General features: G+C 46.5%; 1 protein-coding gene across 10 annotated transcripts in view; it reads left to right on the forward strand.

Annotated features, from left to right (window-relative positions):
- Positions 1–466: 466 nt before the first annotated feature.
- The window catches only part of LOC144721777 (NACHT, LRR and PYD domains-containing protein 3-like), a 37,621-nt gene continuing 16,849 nt past the window's right edge, over positions 467–21,238 (forward strand). For 2 of the 10 annotated variants that reach the window (XM_078599698.1, XM_078599699.1), the window contains exons 1-7: positions 4,884–7,681; positions 9,972–10,329; positions 10,552–12,238; positions 15,129–15,215; positions 17,569–17,652; positions 18,323–18,409; positions 19,428–19,511. In XM_078599698.1, coding sequence (XP_078455824.1) covers positions 7,679–7,681; positions 9,972–10,329; positions 10,552–12,238; positions 15,129–15,215; positions 17,569–17,652; positions 18,323–18,409; positions 19,428–19,511 — 2,390 coding nt within the window. In that variant the 5' untranslated portion in view covers positions 4,884–7,678. The other 8 variants (XM_078599693.1, XM_078599692.1, XM_078599694.1 and 5 more) reach the window with 8 other exon arrangements.

Here is a 21,238-nt window from a genome sequence, read left to right on the forward strand (position 1 = left end):
GGCGCGGGGAAAGTGACGTCCCGAGACATTTTTGTTTTTGGGAGGAGTCCCAAGACGCAAATTGAATGCAGCACGCGGCAACGTCATCACCAGCGGTAGCCATGGTGACGTCACCGCGAGGGGATTATACAGTGACGTCACGTGTGTTTGTGTTCACGCTTTTCCCATCCGGTGGTGGTGCCCAGACACGGATAAGGGGCCGTCCATAAATGACGTCACGCACCTGGGGGGGGGGGGGGATCAGACATTTGTGACGATGTGTGACGAGGGGGGGGGGTTGAGAAATGTGACGTCACATCAAAATGCGCAACTTTAAATATAGACAACACGTTCTACTTAATTAAATAGACTTTTTAAACAGGACCCTGCGGGGTGGGCTGGTAGGAATAATACTAATACCGGTACAGGGATATCGACCGCACACACACGCGCACACACACACGCACATACGCGCACACACGCACGTACACACGCACACACGCACACACACCGCACGCACACACACACGTACACACACATGCACGCACGCACACGTAATGAAGTTGTGTTGCTACGCTTCCAGTTCGCCGTGAATAACGATCCGAAGCCCAATAGCGCCCATTCATCACGCCGCTCGAGTGGGCCGGACACGCACGCACGCACACACACGCACACAGTCACACATATACACACACGCACACACGCACACACAGACACGCACACACACGCACACACACGCGCATACACACGCACACACACGCACGCACACAAACACACACGCACACACACGCGCATACACACGCACACACACACACATACACACGCGCACACACACACACGCACACACACGCGCACACACACACACGCACCTCTCACCTGCTAGGCAGCGGTCGCCGCTTCTCCCACATCTCTCGTCGCGGCAGCTGTAGCGATGGTGCAAGTTTGTTGTTGTAAAGTAATTTTGAAGCGAAGTTTAAAGTTTTGCCGTGATGGCAGGGGGAGCGGGCGGTAATCTTGTCGGACAGGGTCATGCCAAGTGTTTGCAGTAGGGGGCGATGTTGATACACGTGTGAATACGATGTAGTGAACACGACAGAGATGTGGTGAACACGGCAGAGATGTGGTGAACACGGCAGAGATGTAGAGATGATAGTGAACACGACAGAGATGTAGAGATGATAGTGAACACGACAGAGATGTAGAGATGATAGTGAACACGGCAGAGATGTAGTGAACACAGCAGATGTAGTGAACACGACAGAGATGTAGTGAACACGGTAGAACTATAAGCGAGTGAATAGCAGCAGCGACGAGGCCTCTCGCTGCCTCTGCTCTGCCGCTGCCGGGCTGCAGATTCAGCCGAATCAGGTACCACGGCCAATATGCACAACAACAACAATAAACGTGCTGCGTTTCATCTCTGTGTTAATAAGCCTGCCGCACTAGGCCTCACGAAGCCTGCCGCACTAGGCCTCGTGCCGTGCTTTTCGTGCACAAATAAGGGGATTAAATGTATCTCGTCTCTGTGTTAATAAATGTTTCTTGTCTCTGTGTTATAAAAACGTGCTGCGTTTCAGTAAAATAATTGTTTTTAAATAAACGTGCTGCGTTTCATCTCTGTGTTAATAAGCCTGCCGCACTAGGCCTCACGAAGCCTGCCGCACTAGGCCTCGTGCCGTGCTTTTCGTGCACAAATAAGGCGATTAAATGTATCTCGTCTCTGTTAATAAATGTTTCTTGTCTCTGTGTTAAAAAAACGTGCTGCGTTTCAGTAAAGTAATTTTTTTTAAATAAACGTGCTGCGTTTCATCTCTGTGTTAATAAGCCTGCCGCACTAGGCCTCACGAAGCCTGCCGCACTAGGCCTCGTGCCGTGCTTTTCGTGCACAAATAAGGCGATTAAATGTATCTCGTCTCTGTGTTAATAAATGTGTCTTGTCTCTGTGTTAAAAAAGCGTGCTGCGTTTCAGTAAAGTAATTTTTTTAAATAAACGTGCTGCGTTTCATCTCTGTGTTAATAAGCCTGCCGCACTAGGCCTCACGAAGCCTGCCGCACTAGGCCTCGTGCCGTGCTTTTCGTGCACAAATAAGGCGATTAAATGTATCTCGTCTCTGTGTTAATAAATGTGTCTTGTCTATGTGTTAAAAAAGCGTGCAGCGTTTCAGTAACGTAATTTTTTAAATAAACGTGCTGCGTTTCAGTAAAGTAATTTTGAAGCGAAGTTTAAAGTTTTGCCGTGATGCGCCGGAAGCGACGGCCATCATGTTTAATTCACATATCGCAGGGGGAGCGGGCGGCCATCTTGTCAGACAGGGTCATGCCAAGTGTTTGCAGTAGGGGGCGATGTTGATACGCGGACGGACGGACGGACGGACAAACGCGGACGGACGGACGGACAAACGCGGACGGACGGACGGACGGACAAACGCGGACGGACGGACGGACGGACAAACGCGGACGGACGGACGGACGGACAAACGCGGACGGACGGACGGACGGACAAACGCGGACGGACGGACAAACGCGGACGGACGGACGGACAAACGCGGACGGACGGACGGACACATTAATCTATTGGTGGTCTGGTCCACTTCGTTCCTACCAGTATAATCTATTGGTGGTCTGGTCCACTTCGTTCCTACCAGTATAAATGTTTTCTCCTACAACATCAGAGTGCAGCGCCACATTAAATACGCACGACAATGACGATAGTTTAAAGCGATTTGAAGCATGTTTTATTTTCAAAATGGAAATATGGTTTTGGGGGGAGGGGGGACAGAGCTTTGTGACGTCATATTTGAGGGGGGGGTCTGACTTTTTGTGACGCCGTGTGACGAGGGAGGGGGGTCAAAAATCCTCCAAAATCGCGTGACGTCATTTATGGACGGCCCCTAAGAACAACTCCACGCGTTCGTCAAGTCTTCATATTCAGGAGCTCATTCAATGTCATGCCCCAGCAGGAGCCTTAAGATGTTGCCAACTGTGCCCTTCCATGTGTAACGGGTTCCGGAGACACTTGTAGAGGTAACTTCTTTATTACAATCCAACACTCCAACAGTCCAACACTCCAACAGTCCTGATACTCTGTTACAGCCTAGGTACACAGCCTAGGTACACAGCCTAGATACACTACTCTGGCTACGCTCTGGAACTCGCCCTCACAAGGTCGTAGAGTCGGGAGTTCCAGTCCCACCACTGGCCCTCACGGCGTCTCAGGGTCTTCAGATGGCTGGTCTTGGGTCTTGGGTCTTGAGCTACAACTGGCCCTGATCGTCCAGGGAGCTCCCCTTTTATGCCTAGTCCCCAACGAGGGGTGGGGCCGTGTGCGCCCCCAGATATCCCACAGAGCACACACAGCCCCCCCCCCCCCCCCCCCCCCCCCGTTGGTGGCGCCAAGGGGCTTAAGCGCCTGGGCCGCCCGGGAACCTAGCGCCTGGCGCCAAGAGGCTTAAGCGTCTGGGCCGCCTGGGAACCCAGCGCCTGGCGCCAAGGGGCCCAAGCGCCTGGGCCGCCCAGGGTCCCAGAGCCCCCCAGCAGCCCCTCCCCTCCCATGTCACTACACATGCACAAAGATCACCTGTGTAGTCTCTAACACTGTCGGGGCAAGTGCTGTTTGCGAGCAGCACCTATGAAGCCCGACACAACACACGAGGTGGTGGGTGGCCAGCACCACGCCGGGCCGCCTTTGTCTCCAAAATGGCGATGTTTACACACCGCACCGGGTACTCATTTGAGGCTGAATCGACCTAGGGGAGGCCCAGGACCGGTTCAGATAATTGTCACCGGTGCTGGCCGTGAGCGGGAATCGAACCCGGGTCCACGTGTCTGGCACACTGATCGCTGCACCGCCGCTTCCCAGCGCAGCGCTGCTCTGTGCGGCAAACCCCGCTTAGCGTTACTCGAATCAGCGCTAAAAGAGGTCATTACATCAACAGCTGCCATTCGCCACTAAGTGGCAGTGACATCACCATGACACGTGTGCCAGGCTATGTGCACTCTGAGGCCACGTGAAGTGTCGAAGGCTCGCTGACAGGAGGTCAAGGGACAGACCCAGGTGCCATGGGTTGACTCACTCAGATGACTGGCAGATGCACCACACAGTATGTGCCAACTTGCTGTGTTTTAGCTTCGCTCGTTGTTGTGAGCGTCGCTCCTCCGCCCTCTGTTGTTGTTGGAGGGCGACTGCCTCCAACGGCTCCTTCACGAGCCTCCTCCAGAGGCTAATCTTGACACCGCTGGTACCATTAATCGGCAAGTCCACTCAGCTCCACGTCTTTCTCTACCGCATCAGTCCATCCCCTCTCCAGCCCGTTCCCGTATACAGTACGGTAAGTCCTCATTTAACGGGTGGTGTTCACATAACGCGTTTTTGCGATAACGTGGGTCTTCCATGAAGGAACACTTTTCGCACAACGCGCACCTTTTAGCACGGTTGGTTAAGTTCATCGTACTACTGTACATACCTGTGCCCATTGTACTACTGTACCTGTGCCCATTGTGCTACTGTACACACCTGTGCCCATTGTCACGTGGCTCGTGAACGGTGCGGTGATACTGTAGGTGGAATGACAGAGTAACGCGACATCGTAACCTCAGCTGTTCGTGCCGCAGTCTCACTGCGTGTGCGTGGTTCGTCGTCTCTCGCCAAGCCTGGTCGTTCCATCATTTATGGGGACATCGTTTTTCGCATGACACAACACGTTTTCGGAACGCATCTACCGCGTTAAATAAGGACTCACTCTACACTGCGCGCACGCCAACCGCGTGACGTGCAGAGCTGTCAAGGTGGCAAAGTCGCTGCAGGGGTCGGCGGGAGCTGTGGTTACCGACACGAGCGAGTGACGTGGAGTGCTGTCAAGGTGGCATCAAGGAGTTGTGGTTACCGACACGGGTGAGTGACGACACCAAGCGCTGCACCAACATTGACTCGCTGCCCGCTCTGCACGCATATGAAGATATCAGCAGGAAGTCTGCGTTTATAGTGGTCGCTTTAAAATTGACTATGCAAATAAGTTTACACCTGCGTGACTCAAAAACACAATAAGTCCTTGTTTAACGCGGTAGTAAATGCGTCTGTAAAAAGTGCAGCATTAAGCGAAAAACGCGTGAAGCGAAAACTATTTTCCCATAAATTATATAACGATAAAGTTTGGCGAGATACTCTGTACGCACACACATTGAGATCGCGGGATAAATAACAGGCTACGCCGCTGCATTACTTTATCATTACACGTACCGTATCGTGCTGCTCAGCCGGACAGCTGAAGAAAGTAGTCGATCACTCAGAGGTCCGCGTTATAATGGTGCGCGCGTCCACGTTATAAGGGTAGAGGTCCGCGTTATAATGGGCGCATTCCGCATGGTGAGAAAAGTGTTCCCGAGTAGATGAACCGCGTTATAGCGAAAACGTGTTGTGTGAACACCAAGCGTTGCGGGCTTAATGGAATTCCAATCATGCCCCTTGGCTACTTTGCACACTTCAGATATTATTCCATTTCCTTTTTCGATGTCCGCATTTTCAATTAATCTGTAATAGCAGGCAATGTAAACTGCTTAAAGCAGCATTTTTTTTTAAAAGCATATTTTTATGTTGCTTTTGCATGATCAAGTATTAAAAAAAGAGAGATAAGTCCAATCTGCGCTCATGTGGTTCAGTTTGATTGTACCGCCTGTGCTTTCACAATTCTGTTTATGTTTTGAAACGGGTCTCCCTTGAAAACGAGACGTTTATTAAATGTTTCAATGGGCTCTTATCATAACCGCAGGAGCCGTGATCAATCGACTGCTAGATAATTACCAACCTACGTCACTGCCCACTTCCACTGGACATCTGTGAAAAAGAGCTTCATAGATCATCGGATTCTTCCGGGATAAAGAAATTAAAATACATAAACTGCCACCTATTACGATCCTGAGATGCACCAGTACAACCAGCACCACCTGCATGTGAACTGATCTCATCACTGATGGCCACTGACAAGCTTATAAGTTAAGGTCTTATGTCGAAGATTCATACGAAGAAAGTACAGTACTGTAATCGCATATTTAATGAAGATTATATTTCATCTCAAAGAAATATGATCATCCCAAAAATTTTCGAGTAACCAGAATGATTTACGTTTCAAAAATAACCCTTAGACATTGTGTATAATCCCTGCTTGTGCAAAATATACTCAAAGGGTATACGTGTTGTTGGTCTTGTGGTTATATTTGTGGAAATGCAATTGTTATTGTATTTACTTTATTTTCTATGCTTATGCAAATCGCCTTATCCATCCATAGATATTTGGACTTACTTGCGTGTTCTGTCAAGTTTACCCAGTGGTTGTAACCGTGACGACTTTGCACACCCTTCCAGTCATCCTGTAATGTTTGTATTTCGTCAAAGGTGGGTTTGCGCTTGGCATGTGCAGAGCTATATATTGCGTTGCAGCACCACGCAGCTTGACAGAGACCCTCACAGCTCAGGGATTCAAAGCCCATGCCTAAGGACTCGGGGCACAATGATCGTGATTCAGAATCATAGCACCGGATTTGCAGCGCGAAAGCTTGGGATGCTTGGACGGTGACAGATCGGCGTTCAGATCAAAATCAGGAGTGTATTTCCCATTGAGTAAAGCCCATTGAGCTAAGAAGATCTTTTTCAAGGGCGACTCGGCCAGCAGACATCAAACTATTCCACAATTACAGGTTTTAAAAAACGTAATAATAGAAATTATGTTGTAAAATTACATTTACACTTTTAATAATCGTTGAAATGAGGACATGACGAGACGAAACTAGGTCGTTTCAAAACTTTGGGGCAGCTACGTTAAAAGCTTTTAAGTGTATATTTTGTTAGAAATCTGGGAACTATTAATAGACAGACGCGCATCGCAGATTTGTATGATTTTCCAACAGTAATAACAACAGGTCAGACAAATAGAGAGCAGATCTACCGATAATAACCTTGAAAATTAAAATAGCCCTAAGGTGAAAATGGCTTCTCATGTCCAAGGACATGGTGGCACAGAGGAGGTCCGATTAGCATGGTTGTCTATGTACGGTGCGAAAGAAGTTCTACATACCGTGCATACATGTATGGAGCATCCACTGTGGACCCTAATGTAGCACGATAAACCGAGTAAAGTTTGTTTGAATGAACCAAAGGAGCAACCCTAAATGCTGCTACATCACAGTAGTCAAATAACGGAATGACTGTCGCTTCAATCATCTGTCTAGACATTGGAATCTCGGATTTCGGGCTGAGAGCCGGACGGCAGAACGTGAGTTGAAACCGGAATCCCAACGTGAGTGACTTCACGCGCTGCGCTCGTGCGCTCCAGGCATCTGTGAATACGATCCGTCCCGCCTGGTACGGTATTCACGGAAGTAAATTTACCACGACTCGCTGCAATTCCAATGATGTATTTTTACCTGGTGCAGCAAACGGTCTGTTACCAGGCATGTTACCCTCCAGCATGCTCTATTAACTGGCATCTGTCACAGACAGGAATACAAATCTTCTTTCACGTATACAGACAAATTCCGACAGCCATCTGGCATCTTGCCGTGCGCTTTTCCATCTGTTGTTTACGGGAGCTTCAGGGCACTATCAAGTGGAGACGCTAGCGGCGGTCTGAACGCAGAGGACGGTGCTGCTCTTTAAAGGGTCCCCCCACCAGTCCTCCACAATCAACTTGGAATGTTCTACAGCTGAATGGTGAGTACCTCTATACAATTGTATGTTATTTCTTGTATAATTTTTAAAATGTAGGCTTAGTTTCTAGAAAAGTTGTATGGACTTTGACAATTTCGTGAACCATAAGTATAACTCTCAGATCACTGGCACCTCTCCATTCCCCATAGATGCCGGACAAGAGATTTTGCTGTCGTGTTTTTACTCGTGAATAGAGGTTACATGACTAATTGTAATGATGCCGTTTATACATATCATTTTATCCTTACTAATTTGTCCGTTAGCCTATTTCTATATTTATAATGTACTTTCATAAATTAAGTCCTCGTTTAACGCGGCAGAAGTGAGCGCTAATCCAATAAGCGCTAAAAGCGCTAATTAATTATACTGTACCATTGTGTACTACATGGGGATGCGTTCCAGACAGTATTGTCTTTTGTATGAGCAATATTGGTAATAGCGCTAATAATACAGAAGGTACACATTTAATACAAATACATATCTGTGGTGAAGTTTCTTTCAGGTGAAAATTTTTATTTAACAAAAAAAGTCGTGACCACGATTCGTGCTAATCGGATCGCGGGGGGTGGGGTCTGGTTGGCTGAGAGCATCCATCGCTCTCATTGGCTGAGGGAATAATGGGGGCGGGTACGTTCCTCGGCCTGCGCTGCTGGGTGTTCTCATTCGTCAGCACTTTGTCGATAAAGTTTTTATTTAAATTAGTTTTGGTAAAAATGTTCTCCAGGAGGCAGAGCGCTTTACGAGGTCACGCTAAGCAAGGCCTGCCTGCATTAGGCAACGTCAATGCCTTGCGGCGCTGACACGAAATAAATCACGGACAACGATGGGTTCGTGAATCGGTCTCTCGGGATTCTGGAGCAACGTTTCCCAGTCGCCTTTGCTGGGGCACGAACCCCTCGTGGGTGACCCGCAAGAGTGCGCGTGACCTGTTACCTCCATTGCCGCTAGGGTTGTCTTAATTGTCTGTTGCCAGCAATTCCAGGGCAGCTAAATTGCAGTCCAGCCACGTTGGTACGACGTTAATGAGATGCTGTCCTCGTGGATTGCTGCAGCTAGAAATACACTTTGGGCCAGTTTTGAATTTCCGAGTCTTGCTTCCTCCTTGGAGGCTGCACAGCTCAAGTCCTCGAAAAGTGCCGCATTACGCAAAAACAATTTCACCTAAATAATATAACGATAAAGTTTGGCGAGATACAATGTACGCACACCGTGAGATGGCGGCACAAATAACTGAGGGTCTGCCGCGTAACTGCATCATTCCGCATTACTCTATCTCTGTTCCGCTCAGAAAGCGCGTTATAACGGGAGCGCTGCTGCGCGTTGTAACGGTGCGCGTGCTGCTAAAAGTGTTCCCTAATGGAAGAACCGCGTTATAGCGAAAACGCGTTGTGTGAACACGATAATACGGACTTACCATATTATCGTGCAATAGCCTGGTGGGTCTTTGATGACTGATATGCGGAGTAGGCCACTGCCTCGTGTGTGTCTTATGAGTTGTGTCTGTGGTCGATATCCTCCCGTATGCAAGTCAGTGGAACATCGCAGTACGGTAGCGGATATTCAGGTAACACTGTTTGCATAGCTGCTCAATGAGTGCTGCTGCTGTTATCATTGCGCTGCTGTTGCCGTTTCGGTTGCAACTCCCATGCTTTCTGTTTATTGTGTATATTACAAAAGCTTTCACTCAAATTAACGAGGTATGTTTTACTGCTTTTGTTATTCTAAATATTACGTTTTTGGTTGGTTGCAACGGGAGTAAAATGACTGTCAGCAATGCTATGATTATTCTATGCTATATGCAATGCTATGATGAGCAATACAGTGCTGCATTGCTGGCCAAGCAGATACAGTATTGAACTACAGGGCGACTTATTAAATATATGGATGTGTCTGTGTGTTTAGAATAGCGAGTTAACGCGCTGTGCTACGAAAGCAGCTATCCGAGTTCGATTATCGCTCACGGCCACCAACACCAGTGACGATTACTTGAACTGGTCCTGGGCCACCCCTAGGTCAACTCAGCCTCAAATGAGTACTTGGTGCGATGTGTACACATTTCCACGAGGGAGACAAAGACGGCCGGGCATGGTGTTGGCCACTCACCCCTTCGTGTAGCATCCCGGCCTTCATAGCTGCTACTCACTAACAACACCGGCCCCAAAATCCTGCTAAGACTATAGGGGGGGTCTTTGTCACTTCCCCGTTCGAGTTCAGCATTGCTCATGTATTCCGCCTGGTGTTGTGGTGTGTGTGTGCTATAGAAATAATTTGGATACTTTTTTCTGATCTACAGCTACCCTTGAAGCGTAACATGGCACAAATGGCAGTGGACATGCCGGTCTGCAGGTTCCTTCGTCAACACCGCGTGGAGCTGGAAAGCTGCCTGTCCAGAAAGCCATTGTCCGTGCTCACACTCTCAGATGAGCGGGGCATAGTTCAGCCCCCAGAGTATCGCACCCTGAACAGGGTGAAAGACCCCCGTGAGCAGATGCGGCAACTGATCGACAGAGTTACTGCCAAGGAGGAGTCGGATTGCCGGAGCTTCGTGGCGCACGTGCTCACTCCGCTGTGCTGCACGGTCAGCGGCCTGGATGCGTGGTTCACGCGGAACGAGTCCATGCTGGCCACGATGGGTTTCCTGTCCGTAGAGAGTGAGTGCCCTGGGGGTCTGAACAGTAGCACGCATTACGGGGTGTGTGTTCAGAGTATCTCGCCAAACTTTATCGTTACATTATGGGAAAAGATTTTTTGCATTTTTGCACGCAACGCAGAACTTTTCAGGAACACATCTACCACGTTAAACGAGGACTTATTTTATATATTCTTTCGTATGTTAACTTGTTTATTGAAATCTATATCTCGTTGTGGATTAGGTTGCATTTTGAAAATCTACAAAGAATACTTGAAGGAAAGGACTTCGATCATGAGAAGCTATGATGCCAGGCCCACAGAGCACATTCCCATCAAAGAGCAGTGTGTGGAGCCCATCTTGGTGACTTATGATTACGTGGATGAAAACAAACAACACGAGAGTGAAGTCAGACTCAACGCACACGAGAACATTGTACAGCGAATGAAGAGAGATGGGTTCAAACACAATCAGCTGTTTGACCCCATTGAGGAAGAGCGACCATTGATAGTGTTGCTCGTGGGCACTGCAGGCAGTGGCAAAACCACAATGAGCAACTTTATAGTGCACCGCTTGCTCTCTGGAGAGCCAGTATTCTCCTGTAGCTTCCAATATGTGATATACATTCGATTTAGAGATCTAAACCACTATGCTGAAGAAACCACACTCCGAGAAGTGTTTGTCGATTTGCATAACAATTTGGGGGATGAAGCGGACACGATATTTTCCAACGCGAAGGAGACATTGTTCGTGATGGATGGCTTGGATGAGTTTGCGAAGCCTCTTGACTTTCAGAGACCCTGCAGCGACCCTAACAGTAGGAGGAGCGTGGAGGCGATTCTTGCCGGCCTACTGGAGGGAAGGCTTCTGACGGGCGCCTCGTTTCTGGTGACAACCAGACCCATTGCCCTGCAGCAGCTCGCTTCCATTAAGATCAAACGAAGTTCGGAGATCATGGGCTTCTCGCCTGAAGAGCGCGAGAAGTTCTTTTGTAAATTCCTCAGAGATGAAGCCCTGGGAAGACAGGCGCACGGCATGTTGCAGCAGTACGAGATCCTCAGCATTCTGTGCTGCAACCCGGCTTTTTGCCAGATAGCAGCCATCACTCTCAAGTCGTACCTGAAAGATCGCAAATCTGACATATTCATGCTGACCTCCATGACCGACCTCTTCACAAAGTACACGTTTGTTCTCGTTCGACACCACAACGATGGCTGCGGTGGTAGGAACGCCATCAACGCCAAGGAGACGATAAGAGGGCTGGCCAACATGGCTTTCAAAGGCGTTCAGGAAAACAATCAGCTGTTCAGCGAAATGCACCTGCAAGAATTCAGCATCGATTCCGATCGCGTGCAGAAAACTTTTCTTAGTGAGATTTTCAAATGCGAAGGCGTTATTGTCTCCAAGAGCTATTCGTTCTCCCACCTGACAATTCAAGAGTACTTCGCGTCTCTGGCCGTGTATCTGCCACAGCCCAAGCTGTCAGTTCCTGCTGTCATTGAGGAAATCGAGAGGTGTTCTGATGGACGGTTTGACATCTTTCAGAAGTTTTTCACCGGATTAGCGTCGCGCATTCATTGGAAAACGCTCGCCGAAATCCTTGACCGCCCATCCACGGACTCCCAGCGTGAGATCATCCAGTGGCTCAAACGCAGGGTGACGGCCAGCGACCCCAACAAGCGCAGGCTCATTAGCCTCCTGCACTGCCTGTACGAGCTGCAAGACCCCGACGCCATTCGCGAGATCATGCAGACAAGAGAGTCGCTGGATCTGTCTCATACTCCACTCAGCCCGTTCGACTGCACAGCCCTCTCTTACGTCCTGCAGAGTCGGAACAGGCCTCTCGAGAAACTAAACCTGTGGGAGTGTGGCATCAGCGACAAAGAATTAGTGAGGCTGCAGCCCACGATACAGAGATGTCACGAGCTGTGGTGAGTTGCAGCATTGAGACAAGTTGTTAGCGGTTTCATTCAGAAATGTCATGGATGTAATGTTGGTGTGGTAGGCATAAGGTATGTAAAGTGTTCGGTTAACGTGTAGTGTTCACACAACACGTTTTTGCTATAACCCGGTTCTTTCATTAGGGAACACTTCTCGCACAACGTGAAACGTGTGCCCGTTATAACGTGTAATGTGTGCCGTTATGACGTGTAATGTGTGCCGTTATGACGTGTAATGTGTGCCGTTATGACGTGTAATGTGTGCCGTTATGACGTGTAAAGTGTGCCGTTATGACGTGTAATGTGCCGTTATGACGTGTAATGTGTGCCGTTATGACGTGTAATGTGTGCCGTTATGACGTGTAATGTGTGCCGTTATGACGTGTAATGTGTGCCGTTATGACGTGTAATGTGTGCCGTTATGACGTGTAATGTGCCGTTATGACGTGTAATGTGTGCCGTTATGACGTGTAATGTGTGCCGTTATGACGTGTAATGTGTGCCGTTATGACGTGTCATGTGCCGTTATGACGTGTAATGTGTGCCGTTATGACGTGTAATGTGTGCCGTTATGACGTGTAATGTGCCGTTATGACGTGTAATGTGTGCCGTTATGACGTGTAATGTGTGCCGTTATGACGTGTAATGTGTGCCATTATGACGTGTAATGTGCCGTTATGACGTGTAATGTGTGCCGTTATGACGTGTAATGTGTGCCGTTATGACGTGTAATGTGTGCCGTTATGACGTGTAATGTGTGCCGTTATGACGTGTAATGTGCCGTTATGACGTGTAATGTGTGCCGTTATGACGTGTAATGTGTGCCGTTATGACGTGTAATGTGTGCCGTTATAACGTGTAATGTGTGCCGTTATGACGTGTAATGTGCCGTTATGACGTGTAATGTGCCGTTATGACGTGTAATGTGCCGTTATGACGTGTAATGTGCCGTTATGACGTGTAATGTGCCGTTATGACGTGTAATGTGTGCCGTTATGACGTGTAATGTGTGCCGTTATGACGTGTAATGTGTGCCGTTATGACGTGTAATGTGTGCCGTTATAACGTGTAATGTGTGCCGTTATGACGTGTAATGTGCCGTTATGACGTGTAATGTGCCGTTATGACGTGTAATGTGCCGTTATGACGTGTAATGTGTGCCGTTATGACGTGTAATGTGTGCCGTTATGACGTGTAATGTGTGCCGTTATGACGTGTAATGTGTGCCGTTATGACGTGTAATGTGTGCCGTTATGACGTGTAATGTGTGCCGTTATGACGTGTAATGTGCCGTTATGACGTGTAATGTGTGCCGTTATGACGTGTAATGTGTGCCGTTATGACGTGTAATGTGTGCCGTTATGACGTGTAATGTGTGCCGTTATGACGTGAAATGTGTGCCGTTATAACGTGTAATGTGTGTCGTTATGACGTGTAATATGCCGTTATGACGTGTAATGTGTGCTGTTATGACGTGTAATGTGTGCCGTTATGACGTGTAATGTGTGCCGTTATGACGTGTAATGTGTGCCGTTATGACGTGTAATGTGTGCCGTTATGACATGTAATGTGTGCCGTTATGACGTGTAATGTGCCGTTATGACGTGTAATGTGTGCCGTTATGACGTGTAATGTGTGCCGTTATGACGTGTAATGTGTGCCGTTATGACGTGTAATTTGTGCCGTTATGACGTGTAATGTGTGCCGTTATGACGTGTAATGTGTGCCGTTATGACGTCTACTGAATCCATTATAACTTGGAACCCCCGCCAATTATAATGCGGTTTCTGAGCGGTCGACGGCAAACTACTTTCTTGAGCTGCGCTGCTGTGCGATATGTGTGTTGAACTTCGTTCGCACCATACGTAGCAAACCATACTAATCGGAGGTGTGGGAACACTTTTTGATACAGTACACAGAAAGATACAGTAACGCGGCGACGTACCCTCAATGATTTGTCTCGCCATTTTGCTGTGTGTGTGAATTGTATCTCGCCAAACGTTAATGTTACATTTATGGGGAAGGAGTTTTTGCTTCACACGCTTTTCACTTAACGTGGCACTTTTCACGAACACATCTACCGCGTTAAACGAGGCATTACTGTAAAGTCCCCGATACAATAATAGTCCCTTATACAATCCGTCCTCTTTTAACGAGGTAGTAGACAAATAACTGAGGATACTTCGTCACGTTACTGTATCGCGTACTGTATCACGCCTCAGCCACTCAGAAACCGCGTTATAGCAGTGCATGTTCGGCGTTATAGGGGTGCATGTTCCAAGTTATAGCGGTGCATGTTCCAAGTTATAGTGGTGCATGTTCGGCGTTGTGCGTCCGTCATGGAAGAACTACGTTACAGAAAAAACTCGTGTGAACAAAGACTTGCCGTAGTCGTCTGAAGTGAAGTTAACAAAGTTCACTGTTCACATAAGTCTGTGCATACAAAATCCGGTGTGACATGTTATAGCCTGTACTGTTGTACAATGATCAAATCTTACGCATCAAAATTAAATAATAACTGTTCAAAGGAAGTATTCTTTGAAAATACCTCAGTGGCTCCTTGTTAAATGACATCCACTGGGGTTTATTGTCTTGTTGATGCACAGTGTAGTCTCGCTGACAATTTTATTCAGTCAAGCACGATCAAGTGCCAAATAGTACCACAATGCACGTTTAACGTGAATGCGTTGCTGCGATAGTTACTTGGTTAATATAAGCATGCGTGTGCACCAGTCATCTCTGTTATTGTCAATGTGGGCTCTAGCAGTGTGCAGATTTTGCTGGTGTGAAGGACGATACCCTGGTTGTAGGGATGTCATGTGCAATGGTGGTGGTGTAGTGGTGGTCGATGGTAAAGCATTGCACTATTATTGATGTTCAGGTTTGGAAGTGAATCATTTGGAGATAATGGAGTAGAGCTCATGGCCAAAAATATGGAAGAGAGCAGTGGACATCTGCAGGCATTAATGTGAGTGCTGTGTGTGCCACCTGTCATATGCTGATAACAATGTGATAACAATGTGCATGCATAATGTACGTTGATTACCATATGAATAACCAAACCGGCAATGGATACCCATTGTAATTTATATGCATTCATTAATCCCCCCCTTCAGACGTGAAGGGCTCACAAGTGTTGTCATCACATCTATCCCTCTATTTAAGGAACGAAACAGAAGGATGTTTGAACAAATCTGGCTGTCATCTGATTCTGCTAGTTGTAATTACTGGCGAAACGCCGTACTCAGATTGTAAATATTGTGGATTTCCTCTCCAACACACCGGTGTGCTGTACTCGTGTAATGAGCGACTTCCGACACACAACGTATAGAGGGCTTCTTAAATTTCGATTTAAAGCTTTCGTGACTGCAGGGATTCGTGACTGCAGGGAAGAAGAGGGATTCTTATTTATTTCTCATACTTGGGCACGAACACTGGGCGATATATAACAGGACCCTGCGGGGTGGGCTGGTAGGAACGAATAACCAAAGAATATAAACATAATGTATTATTACACTTGTTTAGCAAGGAAAGCCCCACTGAGTCTAAAGGTTTTTCTAGGGTCCTGCCAAGTGTTTGCAGTAGGGGGCGATGTTGCTACACCTAATCGGACGATACGAAGGGAGAGTTTGAGGCCTAGTTCTAGGCTTTAGGCCTAGCTGTAGGCTTTAGGCCGCCGTGAGTTAATTTTTAATTTAAATGTTTTTATTATTTATGTAAAAGCTTTAAATTTAAATGTTTCTATTTAAAAGCATCAGGGAATGTAACATTGTTAAACATTAACTCCCTTGCACACACGCGGGGGTACGATACGAAGGGAGAGTTTGAGGCATAGTTCGAGGCTTTAGGCCGCTGTGAGTTAAATTTTAATTTAAAAGTTTTAATCTCAGGGAATTATAAGGGAATGTTACACTTGTTTAGCCAGGAAATCCTCATTAATTTAAATGTTTTAATTAAAAGCTATCTGAGGGAATTATAAGGGAATGTTACACTTGTTTAGCCAGGAAAGCGTCACTGAGTCTAAAGGTTTTTGTAGGGTCATGCCAAGTGTTTGCAGTAGGGGGCGATGTTGCTACACGGACGGACGGACGATATAATCTATTGTAGGCTGGTTCACTTCGTTCCTACCAGTATAAACGTATCTACATAGCTACACACAGCCGACCTTTCTACACAGCCCCATCATCAGCGTCTAACTACATAGCTGGCTGACTAATGTAGCGATGACGACGATAGGAGCCATGCAGAGGATCGGCCATGCGGTCAGACGATGAAGAGGGATGACGGCGAGCAGCGACGCAGCCAGGACCCGGGAGTCCGCGACAGCCCCGATCATTCGGTTACGTCCCCCCTATATACTTCCCAGCGTGGCCAGGCCCCGCCTCCAGCCACGCCCCCTTCTAGAACTTTCGAGCAGGTTCCCGGAGCTTCCCGATGGACCCCGCCTTTTACCTTTAAGCCAGATACGCCCCCCCCCCTTCTAGTTGGTTATTATATAACGCGCCCATACCCGTGATTACCCCTCCTGGCCGACAGGTGGCACCCTGTCATTGCATCAGTAACGAATTGGCATGTTCTGTCTACGTGACAAACCTTACTAATTGGCTGTGTCGGGTGGTGGCGGGTTTAATGACACATTTATATGAACGCGATCTAACCCAAAAAAACCTATATTATGAACAAATTCAGTGTCATTCACAATTACCGTGAATAAGCTACACATGCGAGAGGGGGGACTCGTGCAAGGCTCAAGACTTTAGCGTGTGTGTGCGTATAATCAACGTTTAATTAATGAAACAGCACGTTATGTGTTGGATGATGTTGAAACTTGTACAATAAGTCTTCGTTTAATCTGGTAGATACAATCCAGAAAAGTGCTGTATTAAGCGGTACTTTTCGATAAAGTTTGGCGTGATACGCAGTACCCACACACAGTACTGTGGCGGGACAAATAACTGAGGGTACACCGCCACATTATTGTATCATTACGCGTACTGTATCGTACCGCTGAGCCACTCAAGAAAGAAGTTCGTCGTCGACCACTCAGAAACCGCGTTATAACGGTGCACGTTCCTCATAACGGGTGTATTCCGTGTTATAACGGTGCACGTTCTTCGTTATAATGGGCACGTTGTGCATTATAACGGTGTACGCATTCCGCGATATCACTGTCGCGTTCCACGTTGTGCGAAAAGTGTTCCCTTGTGGAGGAACCACGTTAGAGCGAAAACGCGTTGTGTGAATGCCACACGTTAATTGAGGACTCATCGAAATTACTTTCAGTATAAATCTACAATACCTTGTCTGTCCTTTGCCTCCAGCATGGACTCGTGCTGCCTCACCTCCAAGTCGATCCCGGCTCTCTGGAACATCATCACCTTAAACCCAAACCTTAAAAAGCTCATGTAAGCATGCAGACACAACGATCTCCATAACCCTTTGTGTGCGACTTGAGACAGCTAAAGTGGATGTTTGCATCTTTCTGCTGCCAAATTAAATTTTTTTACAAAAAGCTTTCAGGTTACTTTCGTTACAATAGTGGCATTTTAAATGGACATCTTGGTAACTGTCTCCCACTCTTTAAGTTTCTTGTCGTCGTGGCCACTGATGTTCCCAAACAGACATTACATTGTGCTGAGACATGGCATAGACACCGTTATTGCCCTGCTCCTCATCACTCCTCTCACAGCGCTACCGCAATGTGAAGTAAAGGAGGCGGTCTCTCGTGCAGGCCAATCAGTCTCAGGGACAATGCAGACATTATTATAAAAGCATAATTGCAAGTTTAACCACATGATGTGTGGTTAATGCAGACTTGATGCCTTGTAATAGGTGTCTATTTGGTGTTTGAACATCTGAACATCTGTGTTATTTCCGGAAGGGATAAAGCCTATTCATAGATACTTATGCCATTATTACTCTTCAAACTTGCTCATTTCAAGAAACGTATTCAATCATTTGCATAATACCTCCACTGCTGCTGTTGCTGGTCACTTCTGGGTATTTGGGCCCTGTGCTCAGCAACTGTCATTTAAATAGACAATAATAACTATAACAAGCTGCTTGTGTCTGTAGGCTTTCCGGAAATGACCTGGGGGACAAAGCAATGGAGGATCTTGCTCAGGAGATGCAGACACATCCCATGAGACTGGAACAGCTCTAGTGAGTTCTCGACACGTTGATACAGCAAACCCTTGCCCATCGAGGGGGTTATGTTCTCGAAAATTGCTGCAATCGGCAAATTCTTGATCCGCAAAGTCAGAGGCGCGAACTGTACCTTAACAGATTTGGCATAAAACCATGATAGCTAAGGGTTTGCTATAAATCCCTTATTACCCATTTGTGTAGCTTGCGTCATAATGTTTCTGCGTTATTCTGTTATTGGTATTTTTGAATTGTTCTCCACAGGACTGTACGATAAAGCCTCATTTAACAGAGTAGATGAGTTCCTGAAAAGCGCGTTAAGTGAAAAAATTTACCCATAAATAATGTAATGATAAAGTTTGACGAGATACACTGTAAGCACACACAGTGAGATGGCAGGACAAATAACTGAGGCTACGCCGTCGCGTTACTGTTTCCTTCCACGTACTGTATCATACCGCTCAGCCACGTAACTCAGTAAAGTAGTTCGTCATTGACCAGAAACCGTGTTATAAAAGTGTGCATTACGCGTTATAACGGTGGGCCTTCTGCATTATAACGGTGCATGTTTCGTGTGAAAATGGTGCGCCTTCTGCGTTGTAACGAGCGCTTTCCACGTTATGCGAAGTGCTTCCTAATGGAAGAACCACGCATGAATCTACGTATGTATTTATGTTCAACTTATTTAGCACTGTACATAGCCAACCATGTTAATCGGAGGATAAGGGATGGACTTAACATACCCTTAAGTCATAAACTCACATTTCTGTGTCTAGTCTTGCTCTCGACGTGCTTTCTTCACCATTTGATCATGGATGATATGAGACTAAACACTAATTTATAACTAAATATTGATCAATGAGACCGGACACAGGGATGCATGATTGTGCAATTAAATAATGTTGTAACGCCCCTCTCATGAACACTCTGTTTGGAATGACGTGTGTTTCAATCCTTGAGAGATTTACTTGCAGGCACAGCAGCACGGTGCATGGTTTTAATTGATGATGAACTCTCTTTTTTTCCACCTCCACAGCTTGAACAAATGTTCGCTGACGGACAAGTCAATTCCTGCCCTGCATCAAATCCTCACCACTAACAATTGCTTCGACTGGGTCTCGTGAGTCTGTGTGGCATGTGCTGCTGTTTGCATTCCAAGATGAAATGTCTAATTTTAACAAAATTTCAAGTCCTGCATATTTGTCATGTTTTGCTCATGGCCACATCGTTAAACGCTTACACATTTCTGGCAAATCCCAATAGATTGTTAAAATGTATACAGTAAATCCCTGTTTAACGTGTGGCGTTCACACTACACATTTTCCCTTTCACATGTTTTTTTGCGGAACGTTTTTCTCTTAACGCGAGGCACGCTGCTATAACGCAAGGAGTCTAGCACGTGACAGACTACTTTTCTGAGTTGGCGTGGGTGTTGGCAGCATTGTTTTGGGAAGCTGGTACTGTAGTACTGCGACTGTAGTAGTGATACACGGCGTGCCTTGCTCTTCCTCAGTCTTTTTTACGGCATCTTTGTGTGCGTCACTTGTGTGTCGAGAGTCCACGTTTGTATCTCTTGCTGTAGACAACAACCTCATGAGCCCACTGTACACGTAAACATGTACAATAGTGTACACGATATACATTTGTCTCATTCTGTGGCTCGACCATTCGCGATTGACTGCAAGATTCCTGTATGCAACGTAACTGCACTGCTCAAGCTAATGATGATGTTGCTGCTATAACACACGTGCCGTCTTATATCCCCATGTTGTCTCTCAAGCGGCCCATCGCGGGTCCCAGGTCACGGGGTGTTCCCAGTCTCCAGTGAGGAGGCAGTGAGGTTCAGTCGGTCGCGATTTTTTTCTTGTAGTGTACAGTCGTATACACTTAATTTAAAAAAAACTATACATTTACTGTACAAGTTAGATTTAATGCTACAAAAATATTAATCATGACTTAAAGCTATCGTGGCTGCAGGAATTCATATTCTTTGGGTCTTTCGGTAAAGTCACGTAGATAGGTACAAATTAAGCAAAATAATAATAATAATAATATAAAATATGTATTATAATAATATTAAATATTTATTATTTTTATGAATTTGTACCTATCTATGTGACTTTACCGAAAGACCCAAAGAATATAATATTAATCATATTTTACATTCAAAATACTTCCTGTTTAATGTTTGGTTTGGTATAGGGTAACATCTAATAAAAGGAAGCGGTATCGTATTACGAACCGTCAACCAAACCTCAAGTTTTCCCTGTAATGCTTTTGAGCTTGCAGATCGCGAATTTGCCAATTGCTGGTATTTTCAAGAACGTAACTCCCGTGATGGGCAAGGGTTTCCTATACACTCCATACTGGGATCTCCATGAGTCTCTTCATGAGCTATGCTCTTTCATCTTCTGAGCAGTTACATCTCGACTTAAAGCTTTCGTGGCTGCAGGAATTCATATTCTTTGGGTCTTTCGGTGAAGTCACGTAGATAGGTTCAAAGAAAAATAACAAAAAACTACGTTTCGATCGCAACACAAGCGGTCGTCATCAGGAAAAGGGGGTTGACTTCTAAAGGCAAACTGTTTATAAAGGTTTAAAATGGGCGTAGCCCAAATGTCAGAGCATGGGTGGGGCAGCTGATGTTAATGTAAGTGATGAGCAGCGACCGCAATGGCGGTGGGTTTCCACCAATTAAAGGGCTGCCAGGTAAACATTTGCATGTTAATGTAAGATCAGTGAGCAGCCTCCACGGCGAACGCGCTAAGGTGGCGATGTTAATGTGAGAGGTTAGCATGTTAATGTGAGAGGTTAGCATGTTAATGTGAGAGGTTAGCATGTTAATTA

This window comes from Lampetra planeri, chromosome 12, assembly GCF_965212315.1.
Source record: "Lampetra planeri chromosome 12, kcLamPlan1.2.h2, whole genome shotgun sequence".
Lineage (NCBI taxonomy): Eukaryota > Metazoa > Chordata > Hyperoartia > Petromyzontiformes > Petromyzontidae > Lampetra > Lampetra planeri.